General features: G+C 31.5%; 1 protein-coding gene across 1 annotated transcript; it reads right to left on the bottom strand.

Moving 5' to 3' along the window:
• Positions 1-6752: 6752 nt before the first annotated feature.
• LOC137932765 (O-acyltransferase like protein-like) lies at positions 6753-25632 on the bottom strand. The gene is made up of 13 exons (XM_068776436.1): positions 25377-25632; positions 21758-22049; positions 19819-20007; positions 18759-18838; positions 17586-17779; positions 17224-17338; positions 14612-14826; positions 13345-13538; positions 12441-12576; positions 11562-11748; positions 10620-10762; positions 8654-8762; positions 6753-7682 (listed from the first exon to the last, which is right to left on the bottom strand). The coding sequence occupies exons 1-13, from the start codon at positions 25570-25572 to the stop codon at positions 7549-7551; spliced, it is 2184 nt and encodes a 727-aa protein (XP_068632537.1). The 5' UTR covers positions 25573-25632; the 3' UTR covers positions 6753-7548.
• Positions 25633-26884: the final 1252 nt, after the last annotated feature.

The following is a 26884-nucleotide window of genomic DNA, read 5'->3' on the forward strand; positions in this document are numbered from 1 at the left end:
ATAAAGAATATTAAATAAATAAAATAATTGTAAAAATGCAATGTCTTTGAATATGTACCATATATAGTATGTACTGACGTGTTGGCGACGACCGTTATTCATGGGAAAATAAATAGGAATATATAAGTAAATATTTTTCATTGGATAATCTGAACGGTTATTATGAACAATGTTTTGGTTAAACTAAAGTTACTTAAAGCATCGCTATTGTACTTTAACTTAGACTCATTGTAGCGGACTCTGAAGCTTTGTTTTATGCGCGAAATTAGTTTTAACCCCCGGTTTTGAATCGTTACGCTTTTGTTTACCAGCAAATATTCTAAACAGCGAAATGAACAGAAAGTTGTAGATTTCCTTGGAGATTTTCCATGTCAAGAGGTTTTTGAGTAATAAAATAATTTTCATTAATGTTTTGAATTTGATACGATAAATTGTCGAGGGAGCGTTTTAGCTGAACAGTCGGACTGGGTATGAGAAACTTGGTTGGACTTTAATGAGAGCTATTGAGTTAAGTAGTGTATTTAATATTTGACTAGACGATGTATATATTAGAGTGTATTTATTGTTGTAGTCTTGTATCACTAGCAGTAGTACAAAGAGTTTACAGTTATAGGTTATTGTTTAAAATAAATTGTTACTGGAATCATCTTTATCCTTTATCAGTTGATTTCGTTCTTCTACAACCTCACATTTATTAATTTTACTATCCACATATGATTATTTACAGTAACCACTAAGGTATATCTTGAAAAATGCATTGGTTTTGATTTCATATTAAAATAAATATATGTAAAAAAATTAATTTTAAACAAACTAACATCTATACAGTATAACTATTAAATATAACATAGTATTTACAATATTATAGTATATAGTACGTGTAAAGGTGTGGGTGCGTACGTATATGAAGTTAGTTAGATCTGCCTTGAAGATCGTTCTCCACTTTACTGTATGCCTTCCTGTTTGGTATTCTGACATCATACAAAAGTTATTTTAAAAGATTTTTAGATATTTAACTAGCTGACAGACACATAGAATGAAGTGTCATTTAAAAAAATTAAAACAATGATTTATTTTCTCTAACATAAAATTTTACAGTTAAAACGCTGTTCCACCAATTTTTATTCACTCTTTCGATATTTTGTCCTAACACTAAAATTTTCACTTCTCTTTTGTGTTCTGTCTGGAGCGGCCGCCTTTCCCTTTCTTTTAAAGGTACATGACAATGTAATTATAGTTACAATAGCTTAACATTTTAAAAAAATTGTAAAATAATGTTTATGTGCCAAGAATTACAATACTGTAAATAAATTTACAAACCTTGGGAATTAAATGTTTGATTTAATATTAGTTAAATATGTAATACATTCTTCTAAAATATTATATTGTTGAGATTATTCCGTACGTTCTTTTCAGGTCTGATGTATTTAACATTCTAATAAGTGGTAGACAGCTTGTCGTCAATAACAGATGTAATTCATTGTATCTTTAATAATGAATGAAATTCAATTTTAATTTCGCACGGAGGAAGAAAAAGAAGGATATGCTATCCTTCTTTTTTCTTTTTATTCGCTTTTAATTTTATTACTATTTATTCCTTATTTAATATAAACGAACGTAGAAAAACCTTTTTGTATTTTGTAACAAAATTTTACCGACAAATTAATTTTAAAATTGGTTTCTGAGGTGAAAGCCTTCAAAGTGAATTGAGCAATGGTATTTTTATAATAAACTTCTCGGGAGAAACCATTCATCCGTAAAACATTTTCAATTCGCTTCAGAAGTTATTTTACATTTTTATTGAACAGTCCATTTTACGTTTTCTATAAAACAGCTTTTATTTTTGTCACAAACAAATCTCTTAAAAATATCCGTGTAAATAAAAGATATTAAATAATAAAATTTAATAAAAACAAAAAATGCCTTACAGTTCCTTAGCAAGTCACTCTTCATGCTGATTGTCAGTGAAATGAGTTACATGTTTAACTGCCACTTCGAATATTACATTTTATCGGCCACTTGCTAACCCGCGAGTCGAAAATATTCTTCTTGTTGATATTCGACATACCTTATGTGCCGCGCCACTGTTAAACTCAATTCCGATGAAGCTGCAAAAGCTCCCTGAGCTAGCAGCAACTACTTCCACATAAACAATCCAATGCAATGCAATAAACTTTCTGTTATATTATTCACGCAGGTGTATAAATAGCTATGTAACAAACAACTAAGCATTCCGTAATGGCGTTAAGTATTGAACACTCATACGGATTACCTCACAAAACACTCTTATTTCAATAAGGATAGAGAACTTCTTTCCATGTCTAAAGTTCTATATTCTTATACCTGTTGCGTTAATACTACCATGCTTTTATAACTAGGCATACAGGCTTTGCTTCATCTTTCTGTTCCATCTCTGTTTTTTTATTAATTATATTTGTATCGCTAGTGTTTTTATTACAATATTTATTTTTTGCTTTAACTAAACACAGACAGTTGGGAGAGGGTTGCCGCTATTTGATACGGATCTTTCTTCTCCCAGCTGCGAGGCACGACAGCGTTTTATGATTTTTACTATTTTTCTTACACAATTTTCTCTTGTGGGTAAATATAGCTAATTATACATATTACAAAACAATTTGGAACACTCAATTATATATTAGTTGCTACATAATTTTGTTTCGAGTCGCTGCCTAAGCGCTACAGACCGTTAAATGCCTTGAAATTTAGGACAATGTGCCGGGCTAACTCATCAAAAGATTCTGCTGTAGATTTTTTTTTTAATCATAAATCTTATTTGTTGTGTACATGTTTTATTATTGGGTAAGTTATACTGTGTAGACCCTCCAATAGGCGAACCGTCGATATACTTAAGGTTGCGAGTAGTCGCATATGTATATATATATATATATATATATATATATGTATATATATATATGTATATATATATATGTATATATATATATATATATATATATATATATATATATATATATATATACCACAGACCAGATTTATATTAACCAATTAATACTATTTAAAACATTATTACACATGTAAAAAGTAATGACAGAATTTTTAAGCTTACTTGATGGAATGTAAAATCAATATAGGAGGCAGTCGCTGATCAGGCAATTGAAATTTGGATTGTTCGATGTTGATGGCGTGATCTACTTTGTAGGACTCAAAGTCAGAAGCGGCTAAACTATTTTGTAGATTAGAGTTTCGCCCCCACAATGATTGTTGAAAAGATTAATGGTGAAAATTTATGATGCCTACAAAAGGGTTGACATTTCTAACAAAGATTATATAATACTAACTAAAAACTAAAAATAAAGATTATTTTATTGTTAATTTTGATGAAATAACGCTATGATAATATAAATTTTAAAAGGTTCGTGAAAATAAAGTGGCTAAATCAAAGTGACTCCAGTGTAAATAAGGTGCTGCTAAACATCTTATGGATATGCCGGTTTATTTGATAGATTTTTTGAAGTGTCAAAATTACAAATTCGTAAATATAGATACACATATTTTTATTTTAATTCTCTTTCATAAAATTCCCTTTGTTACTCATTTAATTTTCGTAATATTTTATAATTTATCACACTTTCTAATTATTCATACATAGACAGAATAATAAACAACAATAAATTTTATTAGTATTTTCTTAAAGTGAGTAATCCGTGTCCTCGTTTTGAACCAGAAATGTGGATATCCACAAAAGAAACAAGATCGTCTACTTAACAAGGATTACTTGACTGAAGTAGGAGTGAACAGGACAATCGTCAGCCATCGGGGCCGGCTGATAGAGGGTAGACCCATGATATAATAAGGTTGCGGGTAGTTACTGAAAGCGTGCAGCGCAAGATGAGTCATCGTAGCGAAATTTGGGAAAGGCCTATACCTTGTAGTGGGCATCTATCGGCGGAAAGAATAAGAACAATACATTTTTCATTTTCATAATCGTACAGATACATCTCTGTATTTCGTAAAATAAATATTTTACATATTAATGCTAAGTAAGAAAAGGACTAATATTTAGCCACTTCCGCAAATGCAGTGGTAGTCGTGCAATAAAATGCACCGCCCGCCAGCCCGCTGATAAATGCGTATGCGGCAAACAATGCGAATCACACAACCGCCATCGCCAAATCACTCAACACGCGCTTCACCCCTCCACGGGGCATCCCCAGGAGCCATGTTACACCGATTAATGCCAAACACAGAGTCACTATATTAATGCTATTTATTTAATTACATTTAAATTATTTATTTAGTTATTTAATGAGGCACTCCAGCGGAACACCTAATTTAAAAATACATTTAAAGTTGCCGTATCAATACCTACACTTAAAATTTACTAAATAAAACGTTATAAAAAAACATCGAATATCTAGAAAAAACACGACCCCAAATCGGGGGAAACGCCTACAACAAACAGTCGTAATCATTCGTTCAAGTAAAGAATGACAAGATACAGGGATCCTTATTAGCTATACAAATTTCGTCTTCAAAAAGTTAACAAATCCTTCATAGAATCTGAGGGTACGCACACAATAAAGTTTGGCAAGATATCTTTTTAGGTTCACGGACCCTTCCGTTTCGTGAACTCAGCTCATATGAAGCTGTAAAAGCCTTCGGGCTAACAACACCTACTCGTACATCACCAGAGAATAAGTAAAGATATCTTAGACATTTCTTTTCATAATTTTAAACTTTATTATAACATTCAAGAGTTTTTAGTTGATTGTTACGTGGAACTTGGTTTTGATCATTTACATGTTTGAAATAAAAATGTACACGTCAAAAATTGTAAAATTTAATTTAAAAAGAGTAATTACTAAGTTTCTGGCTGGGTCTTCTCAGCAGATAGTATTCCAAGACGATGCTAGCTTACTATATACAATATAATATTATGATAATCGACGATTCAATAGTGCGTGTAAATGCCTACTCGAGTAAAGATATTTTAAATTTTGAATTTGAAATTTGAGGTTGAACTGATGAAGACACCTTCTGGTAAAAAGCTATTATTTATTTATATTTTTTTATTCTTACATGTGTGATAACAAATTTGTTTATACAAAATTACCAGAGTATAAATGTAAATATTGTATATAACATTATTATAAAACTGGGATACATTGATACTTCATCTTTATAAATTTATGCATTTATAATGAGCACTCGTGTAGTATTTTGTATTTAAAAAGAGTTTCTAGAGTCCGCTTTCAGAGTTCTACTATTTAGTTTTTCATTCATTTCGTAACATTTACCAGTAGACCTATTTTGTAAATTATTATCAGATATAATTAGTTTTCCATCTGTTTTATATATGTAATAGTTGTCTCCAAATAACCTTACTTTTTAAAAGAAAAGTTGTATCAAAAGGTTTCATTACAAATATACTTGTTAACGTTTAATATGTCACATATAAAAGAGTATATAGATATAAAATCCTTTAGAGAGAAAATTCGCTTACAAGTCAGCCAAATCGGCTCGTTTTAGATCTACTTTCATTCTTTGAAGAGTCGCCTTTTGAGATGTTCCCTTTAGTCTTATCTTTTGTTTGCAGATACATACAAGATGTTTATATCAGAAAGAGTATCATTGAAAGAAATATATGTGAGATGGTAAGTTGTTTCATCTATTTACTTTTCAGATTCTTTAGTACCGTTTACTGACAAACTGAGATTTATGAGATTCTATTTTTTGTGTAATGTAATAAAGTTAAATTGTTTTTTACGGATAGACTATTTAAAAAAAGCTTTTACTTAAGAAAAGCATGTCTATTTGGTAAAAAAATTGATTAATACTTGGTTACATAATTATTTAAAAGTGTAATATTCCAAAAAGAACGTCTTGTTTCATTTTTTCATGTTTTATGAAGGCCTGTTATTCAAAAAGTTTTAACATTAAGCGTTGCGGAGCGAAAACCGCCGATTCAAAACGGCAAGAGCAAACTTTGACCAAAGCTTTGTTATTAATAAAACCTCTGAAAATTTTCCGCGCGATATGGATGGGGCCACGAGGAAAGCGTATTATTTTTGTATCACTACATTATTGTACCTTAACTTTTGTTTCTGTGAGATCGTAAATATATTTAATGCTTTTTTGTCTGTAAAAATCACTAGAGAAATAGTATGACACGAAAGTGATATTTGATGTTTATCATACTTTTTATGTAATTTTACTTAATTCGTTTTAGCAATTTCAAGCTTAACGTTGCTCAAGGTCACCCATATTCAGAGATAATTTATGAAAAAAAAAACTAGTAGCAAGAAAACCATACAAGCATTCAAAATTTGAGCAGAAACTTGAGATGCCACTAAATAAATCATGACGAAAATCAAAATTTCTCAAAAGCTAAACTGGTGATATCTAAAAACTAAAAGACCAAAGGACAAACAAGTCAAAAGGACAAAAATCAAAGCAAGTGACAGATATCAGCATCGAGTAGGACACAAATAGAGATAAGCCGATCTAATCCTTAGAATACAAGATTCCTAGTTCAACCTACTGCTAGAATGGAGACCATGAAATCAGAAAAACTACGAGGGTTGCCACAAGGGTGATGATCCAATGACAACATGAAGATGGCAGGAAGCAATTCTCACTTCCAAAAACAATAAATCCTTGACAAAGTTCAGTGCTCACGAGGCCTTCACTAGATCGATATTAGCGGAAAATGGCGTATAAGGTTAAAGTAATAAAATATTTTCTTTTACTTTCATTTTATTTATTTTTTCTACAGCAACTTATACTAAGAATTATTGGTAAAGTCTCCTACTTGAATACATCAAACGACAAACATAGTGAATAACTGAAGTTAAAATGTAAATATGGTATTATGGAAGTAAAGAAAGACGAGTTAGTGAATTGGAACTCGTACATTGCAAGTACGTCTCCTCTTCCTCGTTGCAGCCTCTAGTACCGTATTTGGCCTTTGTACGGTAAAACCATGCTGAGTAATTCCGTTTCGGTTGAGTGTATTTGATTTTGTGTTTTTTTCTGTTTATGTGGACTTCTATCTCTACCATCGGTTAGATAAAAATATTCGTTTACCTTTCAATAACTCTCTTTGGCAATTTGCGTATAGCAACACTGTGTTTCACTACGTTTGAGCAAACATTTTTATCGCTGTCGCAATCTAAATCATTGCACATTTTATGCTTATTTTTATATACATAATCTTGTTTAAAATGACAATCACTTAACAGAGAGGTCAAAAATGATTAATGAATGTAAATTAGGACGTAGATAATAATAGCCCTTATCGGATTATCATTATCGCAGCTTAAACGATTGCAACAAAATTGGTTGTAATATAAATAATCGTATCACACTATAAATTGTGTGTGAAATCTGCTTGTCACTTGATTTTAAATAATGATAAAGCTATTTTGTTCGTTTTTGATATCGTTATATGCTATTTGCAAAAAGAGATCTATTTATATACAACTAAGTATTTTCTTTTGCTCACTTTAAATAAATACGTCGGAATAAATTTACTCCTGGCTACAGTGGTGTAATTTATATCATTAAATCTCATCTAGTAGACAATGACTTATCTTCGTCAGCAGCGAATGCCGGATTGGTTCCATTCGTTTTGACTTCAGCAACTGGCGTAAAGTTATCTATTTTAGAAATATTGACGGTTGCTTTGGAAGGCTGCCTGGAACCTGTAAACATTAAACAATTTTCATTTATTTGTCATATTTTTGGAAAGTGTGAACGTAAAAAAGATTTCATAGATAGGACATCTATGAAATTTAATACCTGCAAAAAATCCCATTAACCTTTACCAGGCGATAAATATTGCACGTCGACCTTTAGAAAAAGACAATCGGCTAATTTCGGCTTCGTAGGGAACTTTGTCCTACACTACCACACTCTACAAAGCCGTAATTAGCCGATTGTCTCTTTCCAAAGGTCGATGTGCATTATTTATTGTCGGGTACTGTAACTACTTAAATACAGTTGACGTTATTATGTTATTTCTATATTAAAAACTTTGTTACCAAAAACATAATTGAAATATGTTAACAGTTGAATATAATAATTTTTAAATGTTTTAAATATTAAAAAGTATGAATCTAATTTTAAAATGGTGTTTTACGGTTTAACGATACAATTATTACGGTTGCTTAGCGAATTGAAATCTGAACCAGAGATTTTTATTAATGGAATATTCAAAGTAGATTTCTGCGAAATGATAAATCTACGCTTTACTTTAATCAGAATAATTATAAATGATCGCACGCATAATCTTAGATAAAGTATTTGATGATCATTGTTTCGATATAAATCGTAGCAGTTGAAACATAATAAACATTATTTTTATTAGCGAGTCTTAAGTTATTTTGACCAAATTGTACACACCAGAATTTAGATCAGAAATTTGACCAACTACAGGTTGCTGGAACATTAGACAGTGCACGTGGTTGTTCACGTACCAGCTGGTGGATTCCAGTCAATTCAATAACTGGACTTGATTACTATTGCCTTGAGGAAAGCAGTGAACGGGATTATAGAAAGAGCTAGTCATCAGTTCCGATAAGGTGTTGTAAGACGGACGTCTAGTCCATCCTTGTCGAACCCGACGAAGAATAAGTTGTTTAGAACAACAGGTATATTAGTTAACAGAAATTACCTTTTTGTAAAAGCATCTTAACGAGCGTTGAGAAAGGTGCATCTATGGTTACAACAATAATGAAAGACGCGGTAAACGTAAGGAGGACGAAGGCGAAAAAGTTGAACATCTGTAAAGAAAATCGTTAGACACAAATTAATACAAAAATTGAATATATACGAGTTGAATATAAAATTTTTTAACTTTTAAATTATGATATTTCGAATATTTTATAAATCTAAACCTAATTTATTATAAAATAATTCTGCTTAAAAGAATATAAAGAAAATAAATAAAAATTAATATACGTAAACAATGCGAATACCGTTCAACTGTCCACATACAAAGTCTGAAACTAAGAATTTTTTGTTTCAACATAAAAATTTTATTTTAATAAAAAATAATATTCGCGAATTTAATATTTATACAGAATGTTTGATGGCAGATTTATCTTTTCAGAAGTTGAGGGAGTTCCCGACACAAATTCATCAAAGCTCTGGTTGTATCTGCAGTCGCATCATCTTGTTGCGACCACGTATGTGATTAGAGCGATGTATGAGTTCGTAGGTTCGGCAAAAAGTATTCCGTTATTATGCGTCGATAATTTTCACTACTGACATTCGCCGTCTATCATTATCGCATATATCATTTGCAAAAAAAAACCGCGGTCTAATTGTTACATTCCTGAATAAGGCACACCATAAACAGTTACCCTGTGATAATGTAATGGTTTTTGATATTTCAGTTAAGGGTTATGGATTTTTTAAGACCAGGAACTTCAGTTGTGCTTATTGACGTGGCTGTTTAAGTGACAGTGGGATTTACAGTGCGATAATTGTGCTCTTCTTGAAACAAAGTCGCTTTATTTCCGTTCTCAAACAATTTGAATTTTTAAAGAATAGAACTTTAGATCCTTTGTTAAAACTAGTATAGGAAGTCGTAGATTTTCTCGTAAAATGCTTTCAACCAGATCAACGTTTTCTGGAGTCTTTGAACATCGAATGTGCCCAGGCCGAGGTGTGTTCATAGCCGAAGCAGTTTCACGCCATTTCGTATTCGTTTTTTACACTTGGCCCATCGCTAACCCATCGAATACCGAAGAGTGAACAAAATTATCGACGAGTGAATGAGAGTTATTACTCTTAAAAGATGCCTCGACCGCGAACGTGCGATGCTCGTTAGACCATTGCAGCATAATGACTGAAATATCCGCGTGGTCAATAATTTCAACAGTACCACCCTCTCTTTACATAGTTCATAACTTTTTGTATTTGCAAGAACTATAACTTTTGTCAACTATTATCTTATGCACATCTTCAAACAATGTTGATCTTAATACAAAATCTCTTTTCAAATGTAAAAACAAAAAACTTTGTTTATACAAACTCAATTTAAACTTATACGATAGTAGCGAGTAAGTTTAAATTTAGGTATTTTGTACTTTAGTCATTCCGTTAGCAAGCGAAGTGACTGCAAACGGAATTATCGTCGAGGGAATAAATACTACACGAAAGCAAATGAAACTAAGGAAGTTAAAACTACTTTTCATATTTCGTAAACGTGAGAATTTTTTTCTCGCTCGAAGCTTTCATGTTTTATGAAAATTCTGCATAACGAACTAAGGTGCTTAAGAGAAGAACTTTGAATGTCCTTTAAAATTACTATTTAAAGTTAAATGAATATTAATAAACAGACGCTCAAGGAGCCGTATGGCTATGTTCGGAATTTCTTCCCTAAGATGAATGAAAGTGCCATACGTAGCATAGAGGATTAGCAAGTTGAAGCTGTAGCGAGGAGGCCACAGGAGAATAGTCACTGAGTTCTTAAGATTATGGAGTGGAAACCACGAACCCAGACGCAGGTCAATTCCAACCGGTCCTAGTGTAAATCTAAAGATGAAGTCTATGTCCAGCTGTAGACTTCCTATTGGTGACGAAATGATGTTGAATGATGATGATGAAGTTTATAAAAAAATTAAAGTGCGTACCGTGTTAGCTACAGAAAAGTAAATGGGTCCCAAAACCGAATAATAATATCCGATCATGACTGGATAGTGTATGATATACATAGCGTATGATAGACGACCAGGCAATTTCCATATTTGTAAAGATAAGAACCAGTTAATTGGACCTGTAACCAAAATACATATTAGTTATTGAATTATAGACACAAAACATTCTTATTGGAGTTTAAAATTGGAATACTGGTGGTTATTATTTTATTTTAAAACAAAATTTCTGTTTTCGTACAAAAGTACTAAATCTATTTTCTGAAAATTATTGCTTCAGGGTCTTTAATGATATTTTTTATATATAGTTAATTATATAAAGTTCATGTAAATACTTGTAAGTTTTCAATAATAAAAATCATAAATTCGCCTTGTTCGTTTATATGAGTTAAATTGTACTTGTGCTCAAAAACGAATAGGTAACGTTATGTGAATGATTATTTAACTATGTTGTTTTTTAGCGTAACTTTGTTCACAATAAATACATTCAAGTATTTGATTTATATAAAATTACATTTCGTTTAATAAAAAGAAATTGTTGAAAAAGTATAACATTTTTTATATTTCTGTTTATCTATTTATTATTCACTTAATTATGCCTATATAACTCATAAGAAGAATGCCTGCTTTTCTATTATGGTATCCTACAACTTTCAATATCCTGTTCCGGCTCTCGCGATCCTGACTGTGCCTGGTAGCAGACATCTTAACCGTTCATGGTTTGCCACTTAACATAATAAATTATTACATTTTAAACGATTCTATGGAACTGCCTTAAAACTTAAACTGGGTTCAAAAATATTGAATATAGCTGATTTTGTGCAGTTATATCAAGGATAATAATTTATTATAAAAATAGATAAAACTAGCATACAAACTAGCAATACAAAATTTAAGTTTATAGTAGATTTAAATATTTACCTCCGTAGCCTTTTACACAGGCGAAGATAACCCAGCCTAAGCCTGTAGCCCACAATGATCTTGAAAAAGCATTAATGAAGTTATCGGCAGACTGATTGTTCCAATCCAACTGAATATTGACGTGCATACAGTAGATGGGCACGCTGAGCAAAACCATGGAGAAACACCATTGTATCACAGCAACCACCTCGACAAAATTTTGTTAATAAATAAACACACTTTTACATTCCGTATATATGTGTGCTTGTGTATCGATCAACAATAGATAAACACACATACACGCAAACACTATCTGACTCCTGACAATGTAGACATTTAAGACCAAAAATAATAACCAATGGTTCCTTCGAAATGGTTTCGATCCTTAATATCCAGTAATCTAATTAAAAATACTAAAATATACAGTGGTACTATAATCCGTTTTTAATGTAAAGCAAATATATTGTTTAATTTTAATTCACACAAATGGTCATCTAGGTAGACAGTGCCCATGATATAGATTGTGCCATCTAGGTAGATGATGCCAACTAGGTATATATCCCAGCATCTGGGTGATACTTCCACCTGAATAAATAATGCCGTCTAGGTTGATAGTGCCGTTTAGGTAGATCCTGGCGTCTAGGTAAATCCTACCGTCTGGACGGATACTTCCATTTGAATAAATATACCTAAATAGATTCTGCTATCTAGGTATACAATGCTGTCTAAGAAAATACTATACTCTTTTTCTATATATTTTTCAATCCAAAAAAATATTTATTACACATTTAAACAATAAATAAGGGGTCACTTTTAAATTTATGTTAAATGTATTTATTTCTTGCATCAGTACAGATATCAATTTTCATTAAATAAAATTGTTGCGACCTTACGACTTACCTTTGGACAATTTAGTTTCTTTCCTTTCCACAGATGCAATAGATATCCAAATATCATGCCGACAAAGAACGGAGGAGCTCGAGTCAATATATTTATATAGTAGTTCCTGAAGTATAAGTCCATATCGTCTGGTCGACTGGAATAAGACAAGTTTTAAGTTCATCTTATATGCATTCCTCTGAGCAATTATAAATGACTACATGATTCCTAAATAATTTTGAATTAAATTAAATAATACAGACATCAAAGTAAAGAGTAAATCAAATTTAGAAAATGTGCTCTATTGTAAGAATTTGTGATGACATGAACGTATTTATAACATTGTTTTATAGGGACTGCGTTTATGTCAATACTACCATTATTTAATTAATAAATTAAGATTCAAATATTACTCTCATATAATATAGAAATTTTTTAGTTTGTACTAATGAGTAAAAATTCTTATTATTTAAACAAATTCGTATTGATAATATATGTAATATAGATATGTAATATAAAGAAATAAACAGTAATGTTAGTAGTAAATACATATTGTCGTCGTCAAAGTGTCGTTGTCAACGTCGTCGTAGTCCTCGTTTCATTCCAATGCTAGAGTTAGTAAGGCTTAGACCTCCCCGAAAAATATATGCGGGGGAATATACCATAATTGGGTTAGCAATTACAGTATGGTTTTATAGTACGCAGAGCATGCTACTGTCTATCCTCAGGAATCTTATTTGTGAGCAGTGGCAATCCTACATTATTAATTTGTAAATAAAAACAACACAAAGTGTAAATTATTTAAGATTGTATCCCGGGAATCGAATCCATGATGAACGATCGCAAGTCGCAGACTTCTACCACTGGACTACTACTGTTCTAAATACTCTACTGTAAATGGAAATAAATTGGTATAATTACTTACTTAGGCGAGGATACACCTGATGGAAATTTGTGGTAAAAAATATATAGAGTGGATGCTGTAAGTGCGACCAGCGTACCAATTGCAAGTGCCGCCCAAGCCGCACGTTTGCTTTTACTTAGAACCCAAAAGAGTAATATTGGTGATAATATATGTAATTGAACGTCAATAGACAGATACCATGTTACGCCCATACACTGAAAAAGAAAGATAATATCAGAAACAATCTGGAAAATAAATTGTGTTTGTGCTTACAGCTCTTATTAGATCACAGCATATTTGGAACCCTATTATTGACGGAAACCATTATAGTTTCTGTCAAATTAGACTCTTATTTATCTGAAAGGACATTGTAAACGATTTTATGTGGATATAGAAAAATGATTATTTTTGTTTTATTTTAAAACTTTTCTCCCATAAAATGTAAAAAAGAAAAAATCTTTATCAAACATGGATCTACTATTGGATTTCGGTTTATAACATGTCAGTACCATTATCGAGGTACCATTTCTCAATATCTATTAAGATCTCGTACCCTACGTAATTAATTACAAATGTAATAGACCTTCGTATAGTACTTGTCATATGTAGATTTAGTCTTTCACAAGAAATAAAATTACGAATATCTTTGACTTCAAAAAATATACGTGCAGAGTTATTTTTTTTTCACTATATTTTGGTCAATAAATTTTAACAACTATAACCCAAATAGATTAACTAATTAACAAACCATTTAAAAAACTGTATCTTTACGTTTGCAATAGTTAAATTTGAAGACCATTTTACAGATCGCCGAGGTTTGTATGTATTTTATCTTGGAGTAGTTTTTTTGCTATGCCTATTGTTGTCACTTGTCCCTAGATGGCGTTGCAACTTTTTAACGTCTCTATCATTTCACTAAACCCTGAGTGAATTGGTATGTACATTTAAATGTTTAATTAAATATATACTACAAAATTACGGAATAGTTTTATGAATAAGAGTTGATAATATTATTACATTTGATGGTCGCTTAAGCAAGCCTTTTTCAATAGATATTTGCTTTATTAATTTATTAGTAAAGCGTGAGGACAATAAAAAAACAAAATGGAAATTGAGGTAAAAAACTGCATAAAGTTTTTAATTGTTTTCTTCAATCTATTTGCAAATTTACCACTCAGTGTTGGAATAAAAAGTAATGATTGCGCTTAGCTGGTTAAATAAAGAGTTAAAATTTAAATATGTGCACCTAGTTATGCACTGCACTGCTGGCTATGTCAAAGATACTTACGAGATCTCCAGGGTTAACGAAGTTCTGTATATGCATTAAAGTTGACCACCAGTATTTCCTGCATCTGGCTGTGAACCCAGCCGCACCTTCCCAAAGTGGACCGTCAGAAATATGGTTGAACAACGACACTTCGAACAGTAACGCTGCGGCAAGTATGGGAAACATGCGCAGGAGTCGATTCAGATAAAATATATGTAGACTTCGGAGCAGCTGTTCTGTAAGTTAAATATTTATTTTCTTGTCTTAATTATTTTTTAGAATCTGATCATTTAGATATTGAGCAGCGAATAGCAGGTTGTGCTATCATTTTTCAACCTTATTTCTCCATCGTATTTGTTTTTTAACACCGTGTTATAATGAGTTACAATGTCCTGTACAACTTATACTATTTTAATGTATTTTTTTGGTTTACATCATCACCGTTTCAGCTGATAGAGCAAGTCTTCCCCCATAGTTTAGTAATTTTATTGTATAATTGTAGGCATAAATGATCATCGAACATTTCTAATCAATTAAATTATTGAAAAAAAAATCTTCACTGTTTCTGACGTCACCTTGTAGTTTTATTAACAATTGTATCCAATTAATGTTAAACTTCCATATTAAATATTTAACAAAATTTAGTTAAAAACGGAAAAATAAAAAAAAGACATGTTAATTACCATGTATCGATGGGATATCATAATATTGTAGTTGCCTTTTAATTTTATTTTGTGATTCACGAAATGATTTAAATTTTAAAGAATTATTTACGGTTCAAGAATTTTTTTTCTCTCACTTTGTAACTTAAGTTTGGATAGATAAACTATATCTCGATTTATAATTATTACTCGTTGTTTTGATAAATTGAACACTGCGAACATTTTTTATGGTTATATTTAACTTGGCAAGCGTGAAAAATGAGCTTACTGCATAAACAATATGCTACATTGCCTTAACCCACTGCTGCAAAGTACTATAATGATCATTAATATTGATTAAATTCAGTTTAAGCTCAGGGAGGACCCCTCGTGCTTCTATGAACCGGGCGTGGACCAGACCGCGATCCACCTGGTAGCAGAATGTCCCGCATTTGGAGGGCTCCGATATGAGACCGAATGCCGGCTAGGCAAAAAGATAGAGGAGGCAACACTTGCCTCCATTATAATGGAAAAGGATGAAAGAGAGTGCGTCCTCCAATTCTTTACGAAAGTTGCACAATACGCAATAGACAGGAACAAAACATAGGTGGATAAAACATTGTAAAGTTATTAAAAAAGATAAATTGATATTAAAAAAATTGTAAAATAAATCCGTGATAAAATTGATGTACACCAGAAAATAATTAAACCAATTAAAACAGTGATACTGTAATAGAAATGGATAACTGAAGAGTTTGTGGATGTACGAAAGGAATGGAATGATTGAGAAAGGAAGATCGAATTGTAGAATGATAGAAGGAGGAAAAAAAGATAATGTGTACTATGGAAGATGAGAACGAAAATAAAAATTCAAGTGAAAAAATTATTAAGAATTACAAAACCCTGTTCCCAATTAAAAAGGGAGTGGAAAGAGAGGTCCCCAATAGCGGGCTCATAAAAAAAATTATTAACTAAACAATAAATTTTACAACACGAGGTTTTATTTAATTGTTAACGTCGTCGAAAGCGATGATACCGAGGGAGCCTTGTTATTCTTAACGGAAATAATTTTTTTGGGTGGAACACATTTTATAGGTAGAGCGTAGAGATTAGACCTTTCGTTTTTATAGGAAAGATAAGAGATCTTATCGGGTCGTGAATAAGCTCCGCACTAGGTGGGTCGAAGACATAGTTTAGGTCCCGGAAGTCGCTGGATGTAGGCAGTGCATGACTAGTTATCGTGGCTAGGGAAGGCCTCGCATTTATCGGCTGATATCAAGATGATGATAATGATGATGATGTAGAGATCGTTCAGATCAGAGATTCCCATAGTGGTCTATATTGACCCCTAGGGGTCTATGACAACCTGTAAGGGGTCTACGTTAGCGAAAAAAAATTTGGGGGTCCATGAAATGAAAATGCGGGTCCACGATAGTGGATCTCAATACATACACTGATAGTACCTATTTATTTAAATGATACTGTCTTATAATATTAAAACACTTACATTATTTATAAAAGTACCTATGAAGTAAAAAAAATTATTATATATGTTCATAAAATTGTGTAAGTTGTAGGATGTTGGTATTCGCTTTGTGGTCGCAATACATTTTGTTACGTATATTTTACACAACAGATACAAAATTTTATTTTGAGTAGTTTTAATTTAAATTCAATTAATAAATGTATAAATTAAGATGTGTTTTTAATTTAAGTTTTTAACACTAAACTTCACTACAGTTAGATATTTACAAAAAATCAATATCAGGTAAGTAGGGGGTCTACCCAACACGGAGAAACATGGCAAGGGGTCTACGACACAAAAAAGTTTGGGGAACTTTGGTTTAGATTATAATCTAGTTACATTTTAACGTTTTGGGTGAGTTTTGGGTAAGCAGTAATGTCATGTTAATCAGTGCTATTGAGAAGCAAACCCATTATCTGCGATCAAATGACGTTAGGAAATGCTAACGAATAATGAAATCGACATACCTCCAGTTAATTTTCCCGCAACGGTATACACAACTAAAAGTCCACTCAGCATAAAGAACGTGTCCACTGTTAAATGTGCCGCGATCATCCATATTGATCTCGGTGAAGTTGAAAACTATCAAAAAAAAATATTACAATTTCAAGTTAATCAATTCATTAAACATTATATAGTTTCATGTTTTTTTAAGAAAAAATAAGGAGTTTTTTTTTCGTTATTTCTTGACCAGTTGTCAGTCCAGCACCTTCTGGACTACTTGGAACGTTCAACGCTTTTGTCGGACTGTTTTTAGAAGAAATTAATTATAATGCCTCATTAGGTAAAATAATAGATTAAAAATGATGGTATTTAAAATTAAACTAACCAGAAAAGCGTCCATGGGGTTTTGGTAGAATGGTATTGCGGTAAAACTGTGTCCCAATATAACCCATATCATTGCCAATGCTCTCACACCGTCAATGCACTCCAAAGTTTCTGGTCCAGATGTAAAGTTTAAAACTCGCTTGGTATTCGCATACGCGGAGAAACAGAAATACAAGGAGTTGGTGTTTCTTTTGTCTAGCGGAACAAAAGGAAATATTATTTTTAAATTAAATTTATAGATGAGATATTAGGATGCAGTTCATGTGTTGCCTTGTTATGTAAAACACTTTTGTATAGAAAGAATCTCGAGATGGGTAAGAGTGAGTGAGACAGAGAATCGATTCAATAATTTCGTCGTCGTCGTTTCAGTTTATAGATGTCCATTGTAAGGCAAAAGCCTTCCCTTAAGATATCTATGGAGGGATATACCATAATCGTCAGGCTTGGAAGCCGGGTTGGCGATGTGTGGTATTACGGCACGTAGAGATCGCTGCTGCCCATCCTTTTGTTTGTGGGCAGTGGCAATCATACATAATTGAAGTACAAAGTGTGACTTAATTAAGTATTTATCTCGGAAATCGAATCAATAGAACGAATAAATTGATTTTAATTACTGTTTAATTAGTGGTAAATTATAGATGCAAATGGTTTAAATGAGTAACTGTAATGGTCATTTGACAACAAAAAGCTTTTACACCGATTTTCAATCAACCTGTATATATTACATTATTACTGTGAAATATAAGTAAGAAAAGAACCAATATTTAGCCACGGTAGTACGGTGTACTTTGTTGCACGACTACGACTTCATGTGCGGAAGTGGCTAAATATTGGTCCTTTTCTTACTTAGGAAGAACTTCCACAAAATAACGCCTGATTCCATTAAGCACTGTGAAAAATGTTACCTTAATTTATGTCTATTATTATATTGTGACAAGCGAATGGCTCCTGGTAGCAAAGTGCAGAGACAGATAGTAAAAAAAAGTGAATAGTATATAGTAACTCGAATTTTGAAACCATATTTTATTACTATGTTGTCATTACATAATATATTATTTCTGAAATCAATGGTTACCATACAATAATCGAGACGAAATGAGCTATAAATCCACTCCTTTATAGCTCTTTCATTTATAAGCAAATACTATATTACAAAGTATCTAAATTTACGTACCCTTTTTAAGTATTCGTAGGTAATAAAATTCGAAGCATGTACTTAGAAAAGTTAAAATGGCAATTGTTGAAAATATCGCGCTGAAACAAAGACGAAAAAATAAATTTTAATGGTTTTTATAAATATTTCATAGTTATATGAACATAATACAGTTATCTGTTCATATCAATTTATAAATATATTATAAATAAAGATAAAAATTATTTCGTAATCGCAGTGTATTTGCCTAGTTTTATCTTTACTTATATCTATGGACGATTTTAAATATTACGTCATTTGATATAGTCTTCAATCAATTATAATTTTTAACAAATCAAAGCGATTATTTTGCCAATAAGAATTCATAGATAATAAATAATATTTCCGCTAGGGCATCAAAGTTGTGAAATGAAAACCGCGGACCGCCAACGCGGTGTATCGTGAACATAAGACATTGTTAAGATCGAAGCAAAACGCAGGAGGCAGGTCGCTTTCAATCGTTCGATTTAAAATCTATTTTTTTTATTATGGTCCCCGCTATTGGGGACCCTATCTCGTGTGGGACTTATTTTTTTTAGTTAGTTTAGTTTTTTTTGGCTTTAGTTAGTTTTTTTTTAAGTTAGGGGTCCTAGTTCTCGTGGTAAATCCAGTCTGGCCAAGCTGATCTAAGTTGGCGTCATGTCCAATACAAACAAGACTGATCAATCCGATTGAAAATCTATTGAGGAGGTGTAGATCCACCAGTAGAAGTCTGTAATGGCTATGGTGAATATAAAAACGAAACTTTATTTGTCGTCGTTTAAATATAAAGCTATTGATTTACTTATTTTAGTGCCACTGAAAAATTTTTTAGCAAGATCGATGGATTTGTTAGCAGAACCAAAATAAAGTCGTAGGAAAAAATGGCAAGATTGATAGATTTGTTAGGAGAACCAAAATAAAGTCGTCGGAAAGAACTGGACAAAGGTCGCTTTCAACCGCTCTTATTAGAAATCTACGAGGAAGATTCAGCAGTGAATGTCCTACGGCTGCTATGATAATCTTGATAAAAAAATATACAAACATAACTTGTGTAACTTACATTGCGACATAATCAATGGGCACCCAAGGCTTATCGTCGGGTAGACGACATAACTGTTCTTCGTAGTTAACGCCTAAAGTACTGACGTCTGTCAATAAACCATTCACACCTTCGCGTGTGGTGCATGAAGCTGGTATGCAAACACCAAGTCTCAGATCTATATCTGATAATGCAGTATCAGGTCCAAGTCTACAAAAAAGAAAATACTGTAAGACAAGACTCAAATGTATTAAAAAGTCTAATCTAAACAAACCTATGATATTAAAAGATAAGGATAGAAAATGTAAGAATAAAATAAAGATTAGAAATAAAATTGTACCTAGCCACCTAAGAGTAAAAAGATGAGGAAAGGAAGGCGATGAAAGCAAGAAGGAATGAAAGAACGAAAAAAAAAATGCAAGATATTGTGAAGGATAAAAGGAAAGAATAAAAGAAATTGAGAAGAATGAAAGTGAGTGTAGAATAAAGATAAAACCCTGAAAAAATTATTTGTAAATAAATTCCCTGTCCCAAACAAAATAGAGGTACGAGAGGCTCCCAATAGCGGGGGCCATTGAAAAAAAATAAAATACTTTGCAATCACAATTTATTTTTTAAAGTCAGAGTCCGTCAAGCAGATACGTTTCTCAATCAATACACATTATCCTATAATAAAAGGTTTCAGGAACAATAACCTAATGATAATATAACAAGAAGAAGCATTTTTGAAATTCGGTTAAATACATATTAAAGTTAATTATTGTTTACTATCTGTTCTTGCAGGCTTTGTACTACCAGAGGCCATTCGCCGTCAAATAGAAAAGTATGTACTGTAGAAAAAAGTAAAGGAAGTCGTTTTATAACAGAAAAAATAAATAATTCTAATATATTTAGAAAGACCATAGCCAAACACCTTGTGTAGTAGAGTTTACAACTGCGTTTTCTTGTTTTAAGTTTTTGTAAGTGAAAGAGACAGGTGACCGTGACTGGCGCACATTAGAGGGTCAACAATTCTAAAGATGCATTTCCACATGGCTAGTTTTTAAAAAAATAATTAAAGCTCAGCTTCTATGTTTTCTTAATTTGTTACAAAATTTTCAGCTGTTATCTTTATGCAATAAAACGTCGTATTAATTTTTCATCAACCTCCATAACATACTCGTATGTTAACAGTAGATTAAAGAGAAATCAGCTAAAAAAAAGTTAGATGGTTAAAAAGTAGTAATCAACGTAAGAATTAGAATAATTTGTTCATTAATCTAGAAAATGCAAACGCCAAATGTAGACTGTTAGTATTTTGGCTCCGTGTAAACGCATCCCTAGATCGTTATTACTAACATTAGAAGAGTTGTGCACTTTCTGGTTTTATTAATATACTTCGTCAAGCAAATACAGCATATTTAGTACATTTCCTTTACATGCCAGTTTCATTTACATGCGTTATTAGAAATCAACTTCACAGATATTTTTGGTCACAATTCAAGATTAAATAGGTGTAATATCTAAATCAAATAACTTTTAAGTAGAAACTACAGTAATATAAATTCATAAAAAAAATTGTTTGACTTTTGTAGTTGGCAACCCTGCGAGCTAACATGATAAAACATTAAAACCGATAACTGTTTCAACACGTTTTAATAACAATCAAAACGAATTTGTTTTATTGTTGTCAGGTGTTTTGATAATGAAAGATAAGATATAGATATTAGCGTATAGCAATTATATATATTTTATATTAATTATATATAAAACAAATAAATATCATTTTTCTTAGGTAAAGATTCTACCTGATATGAGGTGATGATTTATTCCTTTACCTAATAAAAGGCTATTCATCATTCTAAAGCGTCTGCTATATTTTTAGAGGGAAATAAATAAAAATTTGGTCGTCCATGTTATATTAAACCAATTATTTTTTATAATAAATTAATATAAATTGCTAAAGAACAAATTAAGTTACCTCGTGATATTAGAATTTTGTCTAAACATAAAACTGGTGTGCGACTTATCGATCTTTATTTGGTTCATATCAATGAAATGTAAATGCTGATTATCATAATCATTCCACTGTTGATTCTTTCCCAAGTTCATTTTCATTGCCTGATCAAAATTTACTCGCATTACGCAAAATTTTCCTTGAATATTCATTCTGTTCATGTCCTTGTTAATATTCAAGCATTGGTAGTAATTACCCAAGTCCATAGTATTGCCGTTTAATATTCCTCGAGGTATGCGTATTCCGGCGTCTAGAACTGTAAAGAAATTATTGTGTAAAATTATCACCTCCCTCTCTATTGCTATAGATTTTTTAGGTATATAAAGTGACGTTTACATGTGCAATGTCATTTCACACTTCGCGCACACACTGTAATGAATTTCGACAACAGCCAATAGGTTGAATAGTCTTAATCGAATTATTCAAATTATTCTCCACTTAAGATCACCTACAGTGACCTTTCGTGTGGGGTACACGAAAGGTCATGTATGTATGTATGTATCATGAGATGATTACCAGAAGAGCACAATTTTATATAGTCTAAAATCCAATTGATTACCTTTACAAAAACATTCTTTAAGCTAAAAGCGATTCTAAACGCACACTGTCTGAATAGACATCTGAGTCAATGTCAAACACGGACGAGATTTACTTTCATAGTATCGATAATAGAACAGAAAGTGGAACAATCGTTTCCGTACTTTATACTTATACATTATTACTAAAAAATTCTAGACTGTTTAATAGGATTTTTTACAAGTTTTGGTTTCATAAACTTTTGAAATATGATATTTTAATTTCTTACACAAATAAGAAGTGGAAGCCCAGTGGTAAGGACAGAGACTTGCGATTGTAAATCCCTTCTATGCCCGAGATACAATCTTTTATAATTCACATTTGGTGCATTATTTATTTAGAATTGCTACTGCTAACTAACAAGTTGCCAGAGGATGGGCAGCAGCGTTCTCTGTGTACCATAATAGCACGCTACGATCGCCAACTCGTCTGCCAAGCGTTGCAATTATGGTATATTCCATGATAGACATCTTTGGAGTAGGCCTGTGCGTTGCAGTGGGCGTCTATGGGTTGAAACGACGAAACAATGACTATAAGTTACATTAGATTAGTTTTTACTATAGTAATTAACCTTTAAGTAACATTTAACGATAATTCTTATCTTGTGTTAATGTGTATTAATAATTTAAAACAATATTAACGAAATAAAGTAAAAACTTTACTTTCGTAGGGTGTTTGTGGACGAACTGTCAGTTGATGAAAATTTAGTTTTATTATTAAAATAATAATATAACCCTCTGTTAGAATATCATTATTTATACATTTACTTGTGCCATTTCGTTGTTTTATCTTCAATCAACTGTGTGTTGGTTACGTCAGGGTATCGACTAGCGTCTTCTTCAGTTTAATTATTACTAACTGTCTCCCCATTACTTCATGTGATTCGCCCTGCTTTTTGTAAGTGTAATTTCATAAAATCCCGTCTAAGTCTTAAAATGCCTAAAAGACTTAAAATTCCGGTCGAGTTTAATAACTAAAAGAGCTATTTGACAGTATTCATTTTTTAATAAACGGCCTTTCATTTCTTTTACTGGCAAAATTTCAATAAACTCTAAACGAAAAACGTCTAACACTTATGGTTGCAGAGATATCGTGATAAGTCAGTATAAAAGTGAAAATTTATGTTCCAATTTGATATTAATTATAATTTGGATGAACATTTAAAGCTACTACTTTAAATGTTGGATTATAACGTAAAGGATCCGTGTATTATCCTGATAGAAGAAACGGCTAATATATAGCAGTGGAAAGGCAGCGAAGGATCCTATGATTGAAATGATGACGAAAAAACGGCATTAGGTTGAAACGAATTATTATGTTCTACAAGCTACAATACAGCTACAAGACTACATACGTCACTACTAATTTAATACAGTTATATATTTTCTTAATATATGTTTTATTTACTCATTAAAGTTTTATAACTTTAATATGTAGCCAAATATCTCTGGTTATAATTAACAATTTACATATTATTATAATTAATTTGAAAACATGTTCCAATTGTGTTCTAATTCACAATGTTAACTGGTGCGTTATCACACAACTGTATAATTAGCTAATTAGTTTTACTAATTACAAGCCCTCGAGTTACATTGGTATGTTTTATTTGCCAACAGTCCATCAAAGTTAGTTACTTTAGAAGTAAGCATGTAAAAAGTACGAAATATAATCAAAAATACACTTAGTGTTAATAGTGGGGCTCTTTTATAAGAGGCGACTCGATAGAAGAGAAGACTTCGCTCGTATATGGGTGCATATACATGAAGTTAGCTGAGCTATTGCCATGACCAATCTTGTTTGGAGATGAAGACTTCAGCCCCTAATGAATAGTTTCTCTCCAGCACCAGTAACCAACGTCATTCCAAGTTTAAAAGTAATTTGAATTATTTCGTTCTAATTATATTTAGCTAATGCCACACCGAAGAGAATAGATTATGCATTCAGGTGGTCGCAATTTTTATAGTACTATCGTTAGACGGTGGAAATGACCGCATCTCTCGTAATTTCTGGAATTCCAGTAAGATATAAACTATCAATTAAACGAAAAAAGTTATAAAGTTAAAATATTGTTTTATCCATTATTTGTTACAATGAACAAATTTAAAATCAAGTATTTTAGGTATTTTATTTAAGAAAACACAAATAATCATTCTTTTACTATTAATGATATTACTTACTATTTTGTGGGCTACTTTGTACTGTTTTACAATAATCTCTTGTGTGATGTCTATCTTTGTCTCACACGATACGTGATAATTTTATTATAATTAGAAAGTTTATTAAAACATTAGTTATAAAAATTCTATTACCGCATGATGGTTTTATTAATTGAAGAACGTCGTTTCGGTCCCTTAGAAACCTTCTTAAAGATGTAGTTTTCATTTAAAGATATCTATGCAGAGATATACAGTAAGGTAGTGGGTTCGCGACCACAGTGCTGTATTATGGTACGCAGAGGACGCTGCTGCCCATAATCTAGAAACTTGTTTGTCAGCAGTGGCAATCATATACAATAAGTGCACAAAGGGTGAATTTTATGTTCTTGAATCCCAATAATCAAACCTGCGATCTTCCATCGCGAGTCTCAGTCTCAACCACAGGACTACCATTGCTCATTTTAAGTGATATTAAAGCTTGGGCAATGTTTCTACTACTCTATTAAGGAAATTATGTGTGATAATAAAATAATCTTGTTTGTTTTAGCCTCTTTTTAGACCAGCTATTGTAGGAACTCTCATAGTTTTAAGTTGAAGAATGTAAAGGAACGAAGAAGTACGGGTAACGCGATATCATTGTAGTTTTTATCTAATAGGGTTCCTCTCTCATTATTTTTCTAGCATACACAAGTGCTCAGTGGTTACGATTGTATGTGTATAATATTATAAATTAATATTTAAAAATATTCGTTATTTATTTAAAAAAATATCATTTATTATGCCGACAAAAATTACTAAAGCAATTTTAAAAATATTCTATGTTGTTATTGTGTTTAAAAGAAACTTACATTGAAGCCATAATATAGTGTTGTTATTCCTTATATACTTTATCTGATCTTCACAAAGTTCTGGATCCAAAACATCTTCGTATAAGTTCTTATCAAAGGGATTTCTGGGAAAAACATCGCTTTCAAATTTTCTTGATTCGCTTATAACAATTATAGCACACGATATAATAATCAATAAAAATGTCTTTAATTTCATTATGTAATGTAATGAGTAATTAGTTTTAATGATAATATATTACTGCATAATGTATGCCACTGTTCATTAGCGAACAATAATTAAATATGGTATGTGAATTGCTAAATGATATTTCAATAAATTATAAGATACGTAATCTTATCTCACTAAAATATGTATATCAATCAAAGCAATGGATTTATTTAATATATCATTGTTTTTGTTTGATTTTTAAATTATTATTTTTTAAACTTTATTTACAACGGAAAACATACATTTCATTAATAATACTTATTAAAATTTAACAAAATCGTATTAAGAGAATATGTTTTTACGAATACAATAACGACTTGTGATTACACTGCTGTTATCAACGTAAAATAAAATTGTGAAAATTATAATATAGTACTCAAAATCTGTCCGACTTATGTTATAAAAAATAAGGGTTTAATATCAGAAAAGAAAATGCGTTAGTTGCACTACTCAGTTAGCAATAACAATGTAAAGATGTGTTTACAGAACTATAAAATATTAATCTACATTTATCATTAGCCCGGCATAGACGCCTTCCACTACGCTTGTTTATTCAACGAATTGTAGTGTTGATAATGCTCGACGCAAAATGAGCGCAGTGTCGCTTAGTTGTGGAGAACAAACCTTGAAGGCAAGTGTTGTTAATTTTCATTACGTGTTTCTCATTTATTTAAAAATACTCCTTATAAACAAGAATACAATATGAAAATTGTTTCTCCCATCTGTTTTTAATAAGTAACCATATAAACGCGTCCCTACATTAATTAATATTGGCAAATTTTGAAAGTCTCAAAAGTCGTAAAGTAAGTTTGAAAGAGGTCTGTATTAATTCTAGCGTATATCAAATAGATTTTAAAAGTAATTTATAGCTTTAGTTTGCAGACGTCTGTTATCTGTCTGTGAATAGTAAAACTTAGATAGAAGGAATTATTTGGCCGATATGAATGATGTAATAAATATATTTATTAATCAAGAATATTCTACTTCGTTAACTTCATACGTGAGTTTATTTATAACTATGACCTACGTATTACCTTTATTTTTTTGGGCAATAAAGAGAGCCGTTCATTTAATATATAATTTCAGAGCTATATATATATATATATATATCATAATCTGGTCTACATGCATAAGAATATTGATAAATATGAGAATAGATAGTTAACTACTTAAGCATCTCGAAAGAGACCTTTTCGCGCGTCAAATGTGTTCCGATTTCCGCCACCCCGAGTACCTCCGCCACATACAAATATTATGTTTCTATTTTTATCTGGAGCGATACCTTCTCGCCCGTTTGTAT

This window comes from Battus philenor, unplaced genomic scaffold (assembly GCF_028537555.1).
Source record: "Battus philenor isolate CCGP_79_NKW_IND1 unplaced genomic scaffold, ilBatPhil1.0.hap1 SCAF_12, whole genome shotgun sequence".
Taxonomy (NCBI): domain Eukaryota; kingdom Metazoa; phylum Arthropoda; class Insecta; order Lepidoptera; family Papilionidae; genus Battus; species Battus philenor.